At 35.5% G+C, this 17,487-nt stretch overlaps 1 protein-coding gene across 3 annotated transcripts in view; it reads right to left on the bottom strand.

Annotated features, from left to right (window-relative positions):
- The window catches only part of VWA8 (von Willebrand factor A domain containing 8), a 184,056-nt gene that overhangs the window by 129,025 nt on the left and 37,544 nt on the right, over nt 1-17,487 (bottom strand). For all 3 annotated transcript variants that reach the window (XM_059493551.1, XM_059493553.1, XM_059493552.1), the window contains exons 5-12: nt 16,717-16,884; nt 14,874-15,038; nt 14,442-14,491; nt 14,012-14,120; nt 11,163-11,267; nt 3,993-4,124; nt 2,545-2,679; nt 2,387-2,464 (exon numbers count right to left, since the gene is read on the bottom strand). In XM_059493551.1, the coding sequence (XP_059349534.1) occupies nt 2,387-2,464; nt 2,545-2,679; nt 3,993-4,124; nt 11,163-11,267; nt 14,012-14,120; nt 14,442-14,491; nt 14,874-15,038; nt 16,717-16,884 (942 nt within the window). The remainder of the gene's footprint in view (nt 1-2,386; nt 2,465-2,544; nt 2,680-3,992; nt 4,125-11,162; nt 11,268-14,011; nt 14,121-14,441; nt 14,492-14,873; nt 15,039-16,716; nt 16,885-17,487) is intronic.

Here is a 17,487-nt window from a genome sequence, read left to right as displayed (position 1 = left end):
AACCTTTCCTAATCAGGATGAGTTTCCTTTCTCAGCAATCTACCTACATGGAACTACATATCATGAGAAATCCATATAATGATGTCAGATATCACAAATGAGACAGGAACTGCTCTCTCAGCCAACTGTTAGTATAAGAGATGATCCATGTTCCAAAAGGTTTGCTTTAGGTAAATTTGATCCTCACCTCACAACACAAAAACTTTTAGAGTTGTTTTTTCTGCGAAATCAATATAGAGAAATACACCTTTTCACATTACTCAGGTCCTTCAATCAACTCCAGCTGCAAAGAACAATGAAGCAAATACTAAAAGTAAAGACTATATATATATATACACACATATATATATACACATATATTTAAAAAATTCCAAGAATTAATTTCTTCAGTCAGCCTGAGTAGAAACGATTCTATTTCTTCAGACCAAAGGTAAATGTCTCTCTACTCATTTTTGTGCAAAAATTATCAGAAGGTAAATAAATACTATAGAAGAAAGAAAAGCCTCCTTAATTTTCGAAATGGATTTAGGACTGTATGATGTCTCTCTGAAAAAAAAACCCAGAAGACATTTTTTTGAATGAAAGTAGAAAAATATGCTAAATTTACAGCATTATCAAACTTTCATAGTCTTCACTGCTGAATTAGTGTATAAATCCAACATTTGTTCCATAATTAAATTATCCTATTACTTTGCTGAGAAAAGCCCCTGATAGGTTATATATTTTTAGAAAAACAAATGCATTCTGAAATTCTATTTACAGCTCAGCTACATTCATGTATTTTTATACACTGCTTTTTGTAAAAGCTTTTAAGTTTATGTAATGTATGTAACATATGTACATTAGGAAACATTTATACGTATAGATACATGTGTGGATCTCACCTAGTCTTGGCTACACAGGAATTTACAATGAACAAGCAGCCTTCAGTCATTTATTTGCTTTATTGATACTGTTTTGATATCACCAAAAGCCTTTCTATAAAACCCCTTTGCCCTCTGAGCTTGATTAAACCCTGGTGAAACCAAAGCAAATAATTCCCTTCAGTGAGACCTCAAATCCTTTCCTAGATTTTATTTTTATAGGAATTACAGATCCCTTTCAAAGAAAGATGTTTACTAAATGGTTCCACTGTCAACTCTGTTCACGTGACTCCAAAAATGAAGCCGTCGCTCATATTCATAGAAGCCATACTAAATAAAGGTAGGAAGTTGAGAAACAGTGGCCATGTTTTTTAGCAAATAATTATCTAATTTTGCTGGTGAATACCAAATATTGTATCATGTGCAACAATACAAGAGTTAAGCTGTGCTCACCCTTAAGCAGGTTTGTCAAGTTGCGTAAGTTATTTTTCTGGGATGATTTAAAACTGTGTTTACAGTGACAAGTACAGAGAGAAGTACGCAGAGCAGCTGGACACAGAGTTCTAGCTCAGAAACTATACACCTAATACAAAAGGCTACTAGACAAAAGATAGTAGGCACTGCTGGGAATCCTGGTATATTGTTATGAACATGGCATAACACTGATGAGGATATGTAGACCTGCAACCCAAATCTGCTCCCACTTGGCCACGTTTAAGTATAAGAAAAGGGCAGAAGTCATCCATCTGACTCCAGTTATGCAGACAGAGCTTCAAAGTCTTCGCCCTTATCAGCTGAAGCCACACAGGGGGGAAAGGAAAAGCAGTGGGACCCTGTCTGGAGACGTTCTCAGCAGTGCAGGAGAACATAAAATGGACTGTCTTTTTTATCATCAGCAGTAGTTCTCTTTTCTATTTCACTCTCACTTTTCCAACACTTCAGCCTCACCACCCATCTCTGTCAGTGTTTCTCCCCACATGCCAGTACACTTTTAAATCAGATGCCAGTGCTATTTCTTCCTTTGGAGGTCTCCATGCTGTCTGGGAAAAAATTAAAGCAGAAAAGGGATGGAAGAAAGAGACCAGTGTGTTGCATTAAACCTGATGCTAATGTTTTCCTGCAGCATTGCCAATTATTACTTAGAACTGTAAATCCTGTTCTATATGGTGTATTTTGACTCATAAGATCATACGAGACCCTTGACTTCATATTTTATTTAAGCACTTTCATTCCTCAGGGTTACGGAGACAACCTTACACATGTGATCTCTGTGTGAAAAGCAAGGAGATTAATTAATTCTACTTTTAAATCTTGTAGTTTTTCAGTTTATGCCATGAGGTTAAGACAACCAAAGACAGATAATTCTTTCCAAACAAGTACCAAATGACCACTAGCTATGACATTGCTCTTAAGGTTGACAGGGCTTGGGGCTTGCAAAAACACCCAACACCTTTAGTGTTGTGAGGAAGTCTCTATTTAAGACCATATTTAAAGCATAATCATCCAGCAGATAGTTTCCTTACTTGGTATAGCATGATAGGTTCTATGCTGTATCCCAGTATATCAGCAAACTCCTTGGCAATAACTGTTTTGCCACAGCCCTAAAAAGTTAAAAAATATTAATTAGATCACATTCTAAAGATCATGGGAGAGAAGGGAGAACAGAAATTTAAATTCTTACTTTTCCTCCAATTAAACACATATCTTTAACCATATGGGACTGCATCATTTCTGCCAACAGTTGATTATGGCTGGAAGTCCTTATGAAAGTATCTGATCGAGAATGATTTTTGAACATTCCAGTTCCAGCTGGAACCTATAAGAAAAAAAAAGTATATCAAAATGCTAAATAAGCTATACTGTGATAACTCTAAGCTTTGTGTGAACCAGGTTATGCTTGTCCAAAACTACTGTAATATTTCGCTGATAATGGTCATCCATAAAACTTGAAACTGCCACTGTCACAAAACTAAACCCCGTAATTTCTGATAGATAAACTCCTTCACCCACTCTTCCTGAAAAAAATTAACAAAATGTGAATCAATGCAAGTACAGCATTGGGGTACGCAAAGAACTTAAGGCTGTTCATGAAAGAGACGTATAATAAAAAGTCACTAATACTTACTGCTCATCAGAGAAACGTGGAAGGGATAGAGCAATTAGTATTGTGAAAATCTGGAGGAACTACTTTGACCCAAACTTTGGAGAGATTAAATTGTTCACATTAAGGCTCTTGCTCTACACTTCCACTTCCTGCTCTAGTCTGGAAACTGTTTCATCTACAAACTTCTTACGCCCTCCTGTTCAGAGATTATAAGAGAGGCATTCTGCAGAAGTACTTTCAGAATGTATCGCCTATATGCAAAATTAAACCAAAAATGTTTACTTCAGAAAATAATTGAATCAAGTTCCTACAGACTCAACTCTTCCTGAAAAATTCCCATTTGCTGTGATTCTCCTTTTCACTTTGTCATGGTACAAACTCGCTTGTGGTATTCCACACCAATGTTGTTATAATCTCTCTGACTCCCACTAATTCACCTTCTTTACAGACTCTCTAGACTCTCCAAATTCAACATTAACTTCAAATTCTCAGATCAGCATCTGTTTCCTGAGTAAGAACTTATTTCACCACCTCGCAGGTCATAAACTTCATTGGAAGAAACTCAAACTAATCATATTTGATGTGATTACTTTGTTCCATTTTCCAAACATCCTGTGTCGGAACATTACCAAGCACTCATTAGATTTTATTTGAAGTGTAAACAAAGACAGACTATTGTTTTTACAAAAAGAAAAAGGGAAACCAGCATTAAGAACATCATAAGTACTCTCTGCTATTCTAATTCAATAAACCAAAAAAAAAGAAAATTAATGGCTTTTTCTTTCATCCAAAATGTAATGATTCACATGGAGGAAACTATGACTTTATCTAGAAATAAAATCATGTGCATCCATAAACTAATATTCCAGTATCTAAATGTGTCTCCAATAAATACCATGTGTTATTCTACAGAAAAATTAGTTCTGTGCAAATGACTTTTACTACCAAGTGTGTCAAATTCTTGAAGAGATGAAAACAAGTTAGTGTTTTTTAAAAACATATTTGATGAATATATAAATTCATACCTGGAATGTCACTTCTTTTTCACCAATTTGGACAGTTACATCAGCTTTAAAGGGTTTGTTTCCATGTACACTTTCTACTCTGGTAATCTTCCTGGGAAACAAGTGTTTTTCTGAATCTTGAAGCTCAAAGCGCTGTAAAATTCAGTGGTGAGGAAATAAATTATTAAATACAACTTTCTGGGTTTTAGAACTGTTTCTTCTAAAATAATGCCAGAAGCATATTCATGATTAATTGCTTGCAAAGTCCTAAATCCATTTACTTCAACTTTTACTGTAGATACCTGTGTTAACATTCTAGATGGCCCATATATTTTACATTTAAAACCAAAGCAGAGAGTTTGTATACTTATTCAGACTGTAGTGACAGATATAAATTGAAAATGTCACATCGTGACTTTGCCAAGTCTTGGCCTGACAGTCTAAAATAAAACAAGAAATGAACCACAGCCTTTAGTATGTGTAATAATAAATCACCTATCTCCGCAGCTCATTATAACCAATTGTAGATTTAAACATCTGACTACCAATAAAATAACCAGCAAACATTGCATTTACTTAGTTTCATAGCTGTCTCATACAATGAAAATTGAGGACAACCTGTACAAATTAAGCCTTCTGCATGTTCTGGGTATATCAAGGACAAAACAGGACATATGTTTTCTTAATCCTCTTTCAAGCATTATATTCTTTATATTTGCTGTACATAGAAAGCACGAAAACCATTAAATAACTTCAGTAATGAGAGTCATATTGGGGGAGACTTTATGCACAAAAAAAGCTAATAACTGGAAATACTGAATTCATAGAGCGATTTTAGTCAACACAGTGAAAGTTGAGTAAACAAAAGAAGTACTGTCCAGCTCATTAGCATTCTTAGAAAACAGAGTTTTTTAAACAGAATTCATAAATGTAAAATCACTCTTAAAATGCATATAGTATTATTACTACTAGGATTCATAGCACTGCCTATTAAAGTTCAAAAACAAAACTGAGACAGATTTTTACAAAAGCTTTTTTTCTTCTTCACTTTAAAAATTTCTATTCTGGAGCAAAAGCTTACAAAAATACTATGTTTAAACACGTATTTAAGATAAATGTGCTTTAGTAAAGGGCTACATCAAATTATATTCTTATTGTAACAGCTGAGTCTACTTCAGATACCATTAAATTCTTAGACAAAAAGAGAGGACAGGAATTCCTGCTAAGTACTATCTCCAAGTATGATTCTAAGAAACACTCCAACTATGATTCTGTGAAAGCAAGTACCAAATGTTCTCATTCTTATCTTCATTAATAAATTGCAATACTCTTACTAATTTAATGGCATTTTGGATAGAGTTAAGGGTGCTTTTATATAAAACTGTCAACTGCTTGTACACTAAATCCCTTACCAACAAGAGAAAACAACTGTGATTGAGTTAGATTACCTGCACCAGCAGAGGCTGGATACTGGGTAACAAGGAATTAGAGACAGCAACAACAGAACTTGCACACAAAGGTTTAGGAGTTTAAAATTTCTAAGGTATTTTTTTGACTGGTTGGGGTTTTTTTTATTTTGGTGGGATTTTCTTTGTTTTTCTGTGTTGTTGTTGAGGGTTCTGTAGCATTGTAGACATTAAGTCAAGGCAGTGAAAGAGGAATGTCTATGTGCAAATTGTTACTGAATTTACACAATCTACACAATTTACACAATTCATCTAATTAACTTGAATTTACAACATGTAATTACATAGATGTTGCTGAACTGAATACTCTAGTAATTAAACAATCTCACACCTCTAGTAAATACCACACTTACACCTGAACAGGAGCAGCAAACAAAACTGCCTGTGGCTTTCAGACCAAGACAGGTCTCTTTAAATCAGTTATTCATTTAGAATTATGATAGGTAGAAATGGAATCAGAATGGCATAAAATGGATGTACAACACATTAAACACTTCTGCTGAGCCAGAAACAACTTCCTCTACAAAATGTTTGAGCTGATAGCTACAAAGGAAAAAAATATTTGTGGTTTGAGAGAACAACTACCAAGCACATTCAGTATCAGAAAGTTTAAGAGATACTTGGAAATCCAGAAGCAGGCAGCCTCACTGACTCAGAGGAAAGCAAAAGGAATAGACCAGTCACTAAAAACCAGGGAAGTGGTCTGGCAGCTCATAATCAGCAGGCCACGTTCTGCATGCCTAAGAATATGCAAGAAAAGGCAAACTGTAAAAGTTAGGGGGAAAAGGAAGAGGAATTCTGACGACTTGGAAGCATCTAACAACTGGCAATATCTCAAGATGGAAGAATACACCAGTAATCCAACTGGTCAAAGAAACAGAAAGCTAACATGAGCCAGAGCTGCAGATGACCGCTCAGCCGAGCCCACAAGGCAGCCAGGCTATCCAAAAGAGACATGCAAAGGCTGGAAGATTATCTGCATGGGAAAGAAAGAGAAATTTCCAAAGAACCAGGGGACTGAACTGCTTCACAAGGAGCAAAATAGCAACTGCAAGTGCAAGATGGGATGGATTGATATATGAAGTCTGACAGATTCCACTACAATGGTATGTATAGGCACTAAGAGCATCTATTAATGCAAAACCCCAAAGATTATAAAGTATGTTGGAAGGAGTAGGAGAGAAACAAATCCTTTCTTAGAACAAAATTTGCAACAGAAATATCTTAGAAAATAACTCTGAAGAATTCTTTCTTGTCTAGACATGAAATAGAATTCCAGTCTTACAAGCACTCCTATGTACTGTGAGGTAGGGAAAAAGTTTTCATTGAGGAGGTCAGGTAAGATTAAAATGGGTGTGCAAGTGATATAAAAATGAGTAAAGGCAACAAAAAAACTTTTATTTGATATAAGATCAAGACAATAAACACAGAATTAATCAAAGCATGAAAAAAATGTAGGAAAATTCTAGGGCTTTAGAGTGAAGCTAAAAAAGGATATAGACTAAACGTGACTTGCTCATTTATTAAGACAAATCTCTTCTGTCTGTATTTTTCTAAAATCTCATGGAAAGATTCTCCTGATTAGAAGGTAATAAAACCAAACAGTGGGTGTTTCCAATACTGTGAAAAAAGGTGCACAAAAGGCATGTGAGAATTAAAAGAGTAAACCCAAAACATCCAATAAATCTGCTGTAAAATACTGAACGTTTATGGCACAATGAAGAAATAAGTATAGAAAATGTGGAGCCTCTTATTCCCCACCATGCCTAGCCTAAATGAAGCCAATCAGCTTTATAAAAGCCTCTCAGCTGCATACAGAAAAGAAAACTGCAGTGCTGTGGGAAACATGCTCAAGCTTATTGTTTGACAATGTTTAACTGGAAGCTGTTTTCCTTGAAATCAGTGATCTCTCCATGTCTCAGTCTTGCAGAGAAAAACCACAGATACTTTAAAATTTAATTTTTACAATTATATTTCAAATGTTCATCTGTCAGTCAAAATAATTTCTTATGCCAATATTTCATGAAAGTACAGAATAATTTTGAACACCAAAATTCCAACCAACTCATATTTTCCTTCGTCAGATCTTCTGAGTTAAGGATCATCTTTAAGAATAAGAGAACAAATTGATACAGTTGCCAAAGTGCAGAAACTTCAAATAAGGGTAAACAAAGCCACATCACTGGCAAGTTTATTTTGGTACTTTTGTCCTGACTGTTGCAAGCTAGTGAACTAATAAGTGTTGCAAACTGTAGCACTTGTACAAATGCTTTTGTATGTTAAGCACCTCTAAAGACCACTGCTGATGCTGGATTAGAGCACAATCCTTAAATGCTTTTTTTTTTATGCTAACTAGTTTGAAACAAGGAGTTACATTAGAATCAAATTTAAAAAATTGGTTGATACACATCCTTTTTTCTTCAACATTATTCCAGGTGGGAATGGAGGGGCAGAATCCCCTCTCTCAGCCTCCTGGCCAAACTGCTTTTGATGCAGCCCAGGGTACAGCTGGCTTTCTGGGCTCAAAGCTCACATTGCTGGCTCGCCTGAAGCTTCTCATCCACAAACGGTCCCAAGACAATACCTTCCCTCCCAGGGAAGGCATAAGTCATTATGTCACATTATTTCATTTCTGAGCATATGAATTACAAATAATGCCTAGATCTTGGTGTTGCCTCAGTAAGCTAGGTGCATAAGGAAAGAATATCTCCAAGCTGAAGATAACATTTGGGAAGACAGTGCTTTAAGAATATGATCTCTTCAGGAAACATGGACAGCAGTTAACAGCTGCCAAAACTACCTGTTTGGCATAACCACAGTCTATCTCACTTCTCAGCTCCAACAGCTGACTGGAAGGGAAAATACCCTGAAATTAGGGTATGTTATCCTATATTACTGTTATCCTATATCCCCCATATCTGCGTCTGAGCGTGACACCTAAACTGTACATTCCATTATCTGAAATTTGGGGTTTTTTTCTTTAAACGTTAGCTGAGCTTAAGAAGTGATTGAATACACAAATTAATCCATCAATGCCAACACACTTCCAGTATTTTTTGGTTTTTTTTCAATTCTTGTTACCACCCAGTTAAGATTAGCATTTCCTTTTACACAAAAAGAAGTATTCAGTAGCAGTTATTACCTGGACACTCTTACAAAACCCATAAAAAAGAGGAGTCTTGCTTCTGGAAGACTCCTCTCCCTCTCCATTCTTATAGAATGCAAAAAATAATCTCTTATTAAAATGTATACAGTTCTGGAGCTGCTATTGTTATAACATCATTATAAACAGATATTTTCTGTATTTCTTAAGTTTCAGTGCTTAACAAGATTTGTGATGCGCAAATAGAATTAAATTCCAAATAAGATTATGTGTATTTGTTGACATAGTAAGTTTGTGAAGGTAGTGATGAGGAAGACTTTTTCTTTAAAAAGAGGAAAATTATCACAGAAAATTCCATTAAATAAGTACTTAAAAGCAGATTATTATTTAGAAAGAAAGTTTTATGAGCCAAATCAATCTGTCTTATACAAGAAGCAAAAGCATGCACAACACAAAGTTAAAGAAAAGAAATAGAAAATTAAGCTGATGGTGTAGAACACAAAGACATTCACCATCTGTAACTGAAGGAATAAACAAAATGACAAAGTATTTAAAATAAAGGCATATTAAAATATGTGTGACTGACATATTAAAAAGTGACTGCTACTGCTCTGCTAACAGATACAAGTCTCTTTACACACAGAGACGATTGATCTTACAGGCAACTTTAACCAGCCCATACTGTGGTGGAAGGAAAGCATGACACAGAACCACTGGAACGTCAGGCTGGATGGGACCACAGGGGGTCATCTGCTCCAACCTCCCTGCCCAAGCAGGGTCATCCCAGAGCACGTGGCACAGGATTGTGACCCTATGCTTCTTGAAAATCTCCAGTGACACAGACCCTACAACCTCTCAGAGGTCCAGTGCTGGGTTACCCGCACAATAAAGCAGTTCTTCCTCATATTCAGATGGAAATTCCTGTGCAACAGTTACAGACAAGTGACAAATTACTTCTGGTCCTGGACTTCAGGCCATACTGGCTTTCTTGGAGAAGTGGTAGGTCAGACCCCACAGGAGTCAGCTTTGATGGTTCAGAAAAGCTAGCAAGTCATTCAGAACAACCTTCTAATCAAATGCAAGGACTGTCCATCCCAAAACTGAGGAAGACAAGTAGGAGAGCAGCCCAGTTACATAGGGAATATAAGACTGAACTCCAATGCAAAAAGGAGGGGAGAGAAGAATGTGTCAGCAGGGATGTCAGGCAAACATTTCCCTCGCACATAAGCTTGGTTTTATGGAAACCAAATATTTGCTAGCTACAAAGTTGGTTATTTCTAAATATGAATGTAGAAATAATATCTAATTTTCAGGACTGAACGAGCTGGTTAAAATGCTTTAATGCTAATTTTCAGCAACATATATAACTGCTACAACATATTAAAAGTTAAAGAAAGATGACACTGTGCTTAAGTTTTAAAAGATAAATAAAATAACTCATCATAATTATAGGCTTTGTAAGCTACTATTAAACATGGACAAACTGACAAAACAGATCTGACCAACAAGAAGCAACAAAAAGTAACACAGACCAAACCAGAGACTAACACAATCTATAATCATGCAACAGTGAATGTACTTTGTACATGCGATATTTACAGTCTTTTTAGAATCTTCTCTTAAACGTCAAATGCCAGAGGTATTTTTTATGCATTACCTTAACCATACAAATAACTATTTTCAAATTATTAACCACTTATAATGAGGACTTTTCTGTGGTCTTTAACTGAGGTCTAAATATTCCAAAGATCGTAGAGGTTTCACCTTTCACCATAATAAAATTAACTAGTTTTGAGGGCTTTTAAAAATACTGTTACAAAAGTTTTAAGCATTAGCAATAATGTAGCCATTTAATTTACTTAAGATTCCTGTTTTTATACAGAAATAATGAAGTACCATGACCTGAAGTACCAGGTGCTGAATTGTATCCCCATTCATCTGTTTAGCCCAGAAATAAGTTCTACACCTTTACAACCAGACCCAAGAGCAAAGGGAGGAGGAAGCGGTGGTGCACAGTTTGTGAGCACAGAAGCTTCATTTTCACTCCCTCCCATTCCTCACTCAGTGCACGTTGTCTGCAGCACAGACAGCAGGACAGGGCTTTCCTTTGCTTTTAGTTACTTTTTAGCTAGCTGAGGCAGAGATGTTCTCCGGACTGTGTTTGTTTTTTGTTTTTTTTCTCGGAACTGTTCAGCCCTGCTGAAAACCCAGAAAAACACCAGGAGCTCCCACCTGTGGCCCACCAGGCCCCAGGATGCAGTGATTTCCAGTGCAGGAGGGACTGACAAGAGACTGAACAAGCTGAGCTGCAGCCCATACAAGGACTCTGAATTTGCCATCTCTTCAGAACAGCAAGAGGTTCATTGTTTAATGTTATTTATTTTTCCCTGTTTGTGAGTGCTTTGCTTGTTAAATAAACATTTTTTTCCACTTTTCTCAAAGGAGGTTTACCTCCCGAACCAGTTGGGGTAGAGGCCACTTGAATTTGCTTTCTAGAAAAGACCACTTCTGAAGTTTCCTCATAAATTTGCCCTAAACCAGAACATACCATTAATCAGGAGAACTACAGCCATAATCCACCACTCCCTAGAATTATAATATAAATATATATTCAATACTTACTTTTAACATGTCTTTGACTGCAGTTCTGCCTTCCTTTCCAAGGAAAAGATGATAGGGGTAAAGCCGGTCAATAACATGCTGGACTGACATCATAGGAAAGGAATCCTAATTCAAATTTTAAAAAATTGAAAAAATTATTGGCTCATTCTATCACCAGCCATTAACCCAAAATTCTGCACAGCTTTGAACTTAAAATAAGACTGTAAGGGAAATATACAAAGGACCACTACAAGCAGTACTTGACTAGATGTCCAAACAGGCACTCCTCAGGTGTAATTCATTATAATTTAAGTGTCCAAAGTAGATTAGAAGAACTATGTTCTAAAAATTATTTTCTTTCCTGTGCATAAATGGAAGCTACAGTGACTGGCTCAGATACCTAAAGACAAATATGGCCAAGACAGACAAATCCCACCACAGGTAAATGAGTTTCACAGTACTAGAAAAAAAAACACATGACAAGAAATCTGTATTTCAATAATAATCTACACATTCAGAGCAATTTATAGTACTTAATTTTGATTCTATTATATTGAACCTTTTATTTTTTTTACTATCTCCCTATTAGATTTAAGTACTAACTCTTCTGTCAATTGCTGCCTGAACTAGAAACACATTTGACTATTTTGCTGCAGCAGTAAAGAAAGAGAAATGCATTTATGACTACTGAAGACACTCTGCATAAAGCCTTTCCTGGTAGAAAAAAGGCATTTCAAACTCTCTCTCAATTGATTAAATATAGATTGTTTGCTTCGAAACTGAATTGCAAATTTTTAAGGACTATTTGTGTGTAACACTAGTGGAAAACAGTCAGTTGACACGCACTATCTTTTTAAGCCTTCAAAGCAAATAAAGCAATTCAAATAAAATTAACTGATTTTCAGTTATACACTTGGATTTACATAAGCACACAACTGAAAGAAGAGTTCCTTGGAAATGAAACCAGGAGACGCATATTTTATGAAATGCATAATTCAATTTATAAGCAGTAACACTATTTATAATGTTCCACATTAAAAAACCCAGTAAAAATAAATCATTTATTGCACTATAGTAAATGTACAGCTTTAAGGATTAGGGAGCCGTTTATTGCATTTTAAAAGTCCTCCATTTATATATAAAGACATACCATATAATTTTTCCACATTATCTCAAATTAGTAATAATTACAATGGAATGTATAAAATAAGCCTCTTCAGAAAAAGACCTTACAAAAAAAAATCCCTTTTGTCAGGCAGGAGTTCTCAAACTAAGAAATTATGTTTTGGGACTGTGTGACTCTATGACAGAAGATAAGAAACTACTCATCACAATGCACTCTCTTCACACTTTTAAACAGACTAACTAAACTAGAAGCAGAGTATGGCACTGACCCAACATACAAAGGAAAAATTATGTAGCTCGAAATCACTGAGCACAGCTTAGAAATCCAAGTGATTAAAACTAATTCTAAAAGAAACAGTTTCCATGTACCTAAAAAAGACACTGTCATACAATGTAACAGTTCACATTCTCTAATGTAAAATAAAATGCTTCCTTCACTCCATAGTTTAGATAATAGCTTAGGGCTCATTTTCTTTCTGTTACTCTGAAAGCTATCTGGCATTCATTTAAAAATAATTTTTCACTTTGCAGCTCAAAGAATAAAAATTAGCAATTTATTTCAAAATCCAACATTTTTTTTTCCCAAAGCCCTTCAAATACTACTTCATTTCACTGAGCTTGAATTTACACCACTTTTTAATATCTAATGTAGGACCCCTAATTCAGAAAACAAATTCTCTCTGTAAGTATCCAGCACAACTGAGGGGATTGTGCACCACAGTAACACAAGTAATTAATATGCTTTAATGTTTATAATCCAATAAAATATGTAGGAAGTGAAGTGCTGCTAAGCAGTACCATAGATAAAATGACTGCACATGAGACAACAGAGAACTATCTAGAGTTCCTTCTACAGACACCTGCACCTTGGAGAGTGGGTCTGAGAAACTCTCCTGGCATTTTACCCTCCTGGGTTGTGTTCCTGCACATGAAAGGGCACAAACCCCTCTCTATACAGATCTCATGTTCCTGACTTTCATCAGGAGGCACCTTCCATGTTGTCTTTGACTTTTTACCATGGAATTATAAAGTCCAAGGGACAAAGGACTATCCAGGAAAGCAGAAAGAATGACCCAACTTTAGTCCTGAGCTGCCTGACCTGTCCCTATGAACTCTGTGGATATACAATCCCTATTTCTCTCTGGACTTAGCTGTCAGGAAGCACTGCATCTTTGAGACTGTACAGCTTGCATCTTCACATAATTCTCCATTTCTGTTTCTTCTAAATCCACCAGTCAGCCCAAAGACCTAATGTAGGCCTCCTCTCATACAATTTAACTCTTTCCTATGCCCACATTTGTTTTGGGTACTTTAGGGTGTCAGTGGAGAGCAACAGGTATCTTCGTAATGCAATCAATCTGACTTACATATGTAACATTAAATACAAAGCACTTTTAGGTTGTGGTTTTTATTTCTCTCTACTTGCCACCTCAGTGCCATCAGATAAATTGTACATGCCCTGAAGCTTGGTAAGGTGATTTACCAGAGTGGGTAAAATAATAAATTGAGCTCTAAGATACATATATTTAATAACAACACAAATCTTACGTCATACCATACTTTGTTCTTCAGTATTATGCTATATGTTTGGAGACTTTTCTCCCTCAAACTATTCCTAGTGTTTTCAGGGTTTGTTTTTTTTTTTTAATATTCACGTTAATCTTCTTCTAACAACATGAATAAACCAAATCTAATTCTGAGCAATTTTAAACCCATACGATTTCACAGCACATGTATGCACATACCAAAATCTGAACTGCAGCCGATAAGCTGTCTAAAGGAAAATCTGGAAGTCCCAATGTAGAAGATTCTTGAGAGCAGAGAGTTGTAGCAAAAGACAGGAGCTGAGAAATTCTGCATATGAAAAAGTAATTACAGAGTTTTATACATGCTATCTGTATTTAAAATACTAGAGCATAAAAAGTTAAATATAGTAAAAGATGCTGAAACTACTTCTGAGCGCACACAAGTAAGGTGCGACCGAAGTTCTAAAGCACTAAGGATTCATTATATGAAGGCTGCATAGAAAAAGCTGTGCAAGCATATGCCCACACATATTAAAAATTTCTTAACTTCTGGTCTCTATGCAGTTATAGAGGCACAAAAATAGGATGGAATTCTGAAAGGACATAGTTTCTTCATTCAATTTCTTTTTTTTTAATTATGAAAAATTACCTCTCTGTGGAAATGTTTGCTCCAATTGAATATAACAGCTGAAGATGGTCCTGGAAATAGAACATAAAATCACAGAGTAAATTAATTTTGGCATCATATTGTGAGTCACAGGTCATGATATGAAGCATTCTCTATCTTTCCCTCTAATTTAGACATGAGTATTCTACTTACTCCTTGACACAGAATTAATTTTATTTAAGAATAAAAAAAAAGATCAAATTCTTTCTTTAATGGGCCGTGCTATGGAATTTACTTTTCTGCTGCAACATTCCATGGCAGCTCTAAGACTTGTCAGGAATTTACTATGCAATACGAAAATATGAAAAATGCACCTCAAGATAAATGTGTTACTCAATAATTCTTTTCAGAGATGAGCATAACATCAGAATATTATCTCTACTCAATACAAATGATCCAGTCTACCACACTCACCTTAAAGGGCAGATGATAAACATCTCTTGCTTGAAATCGAGAGCGGAGGGGTGGATCCAAAGGGTTACCAGAATATTTAGGTACTGGCAGGCCCAAGGCTATCACTCGAAAATCTTCACTAACCCGAACAATCTTCCATGCATCTAACTCTGATTTGGTATGCTCCTAAATAAATTTAAAAAAGCAACAGGAAAAAAAGAGCCCACATTGCATCATTAAAAACTTATGATGGCTAAGGTCCAGCTCAATTAAAAGCCCCAGTCCATCAGCCTAAATGTGGCAATTTCTCAAATGTTCTCGTCTTTCATGCAATAACTAGAGAGACTTCAACTGGTCAAATCTGTGGATGATAAAAACAAGTTTTTCCAAAATGAACACAGAAAAAACGACTAAGGTATAACTTTCAGACCTTTTTACAAAGAAAAGAAAATAAACTGACCATAAAATATATTTTATTCTAAAACATTAAAAGTGTGCTACAATGAACAAGTTTTTTTCTTCTTTATTTCCCTCTCTTTTAAGTATAAAGGCAACTAAAATCTCCATGTTAGAAGCTCCATTATTCTCCCTCATTAGGACATGAAATGTTGTATTACGTCAAGTAAAGGATTCTTGACATAAAAAAATGCTCTCTATCCATATCACACACAGTTAAGTCCTCCCTGAAACTATATATGAATACATTTCCTTCAGACCTCAATGCTCAGTAATTATTCACACAGGAGAAGCAAAATTGAACATTAGTTTATATAATACAATAGTTCCCAAACAACAAAACAACAATATTAAATTTAGCATTGTAGCAAGAGATTTATTTAATTCATATACTATTATCAGTGTGCCTGAGGCTATAGTTTTGAAACATTTAATCATCCGAAAAGTGTTTAAAAGAAGAGAGGCGTTTTACAACGTCTTAGTTTGAATTCTCATTTTATTTTTTTTAATACAATTACATTTTAAAAGCTTGTTTTTGAAATATAATAATAATGCTTCCAGTAATTGCATCTACCAATTAAATACTACAAAATTTTTTTTGATGGTACTTCAGCACAGCTGGCAACCTAATATGATGGACATCAGTATCTGAAGGCTTATTGCAAATTTCTTTGCTGTGTCACATGGGTTTGAATCATACACCTAACCACAGGTATGACAGAATAGAAACATGAGGAAGCAGGTGAGGAAGCAGGTATCAGACTGACAGGTATGTGGCTCGAAACTACAGTACATGGAACTAAGGTGCAAAGTACTACTGAAACTGTCAAAAAATAAAAGAAAAAGCCTGAAGAGTATCCCTCCAAGCAGTGGGACTCAAAGCCCAAAGAAATGAAAATGGCTTAAAGCACTAATGACAGCAGACACTGAAATCCATTTCCAATCAAAGGAAAAGCCTCTAACCATTTTTTCTGTAGTTTAGACTGCTGTTTACATATACTTTTGTAAATTAAAGGCAAAACAGCACCAATATAGTGACTAGAGATACTCATCTTGACCTCATTCTTTTGGTATCCTAATATTTTAAAAGCTTAGCAACAAGACTACTGCCATGCTGAAGCATTATCTGAACTTCATGGCATCAAGTTCAACTTCAATATCTTTTCACAAGGACATTTTAGTTACTCTCACATTGTGGCTTTCCCATTCTAGAAACATACAGGCTTCATACAAGGCTAACATGGACTACTCTTTTTCATACGTAGACAACATAGAAAAAAACCCATTGAAACCTTGGTGAAATTTCCCCCATTTGACTCCTAAGTACTCCCTCCTTCACAACAAAATTCTAGCACTACCAAGAAGAGGAGGAAAAAAAAAAAAGAAAATTCAAATAGCATTTCCATACCTGCAAAAGTTTGTCATAACGATCTGCAGACATGAGAAAACGACCATCTTCAAGCTGCATTTCCCTGTTCTCCAGCAAGTTGTTCAACACTGGCAGGACGTTCCGCTCAGCCTTCTCCAAGCCTTCCAGAACAAGGATTCTGCCTTCCGTAGCTGCACGAACTGCACACTTTGAAAAAAATATAAAATCCCCCAACATTTTAACAAACTTCACAAAATTAATTCAAACAATTTTTTGTTGAAAAAGAACCTCCAAGTTCTTCCAAGAACTTTCCCAAAACAACATTTACTTCTGTACAAATCAACATGACTCTCAGTAGCAGTGGAAGGGTGACACATTCATGAGCTGGAGTTTTACTGCTTAACTATTATGGGGACTGACAGAAGTTCCAGTATTTTGTACCAACAGCATAAGATACAAAACCTTACAGAATTTTAGACCAAACACAGTGTGTGTATATATATATATATATATATATATATATATATATGTCACATCCTTTAATGTTGATGTCACATAATATTCTTTCATTCTTTCTACTACTTTCAGGTAGTTTAACACCACCAAACAATTCTGTAATAGCATTTTTAACAGAAAACACAATCAAGGGGGTTTTACCTATTTACATCATATTAAGACATTTAGAAAAAAGTCCAGTATTCCCTTATATTTTTCTGAATATTCATCAGCATAATTCATCCTCAGGACATTACTTTAGTTTGATTAGAATGTGTGTTGAAACCAAACAGGGATGATGAAAGCAAAATAGGG

The sequence above is a fragment of the Ammospiza nelsoni genome, chromosome 2, assembly GCF_027579445.1.
Source record: "Ammospiza nelsoni isolate bAmmNel1 chromosome 2, bAmmNel1.pri, whole genome shotgun sequence".
Taxonomy (NCBI): domain Eukaryota; kingdom Metazoa; phylum Chordata; class Aves; order Passeriformes; family Passerellidae; genus Ammospiza; species Ammospiza nelsoni.
This window is presented reverse-complemented; position numbering and strand designations above follow the sequence as displayed.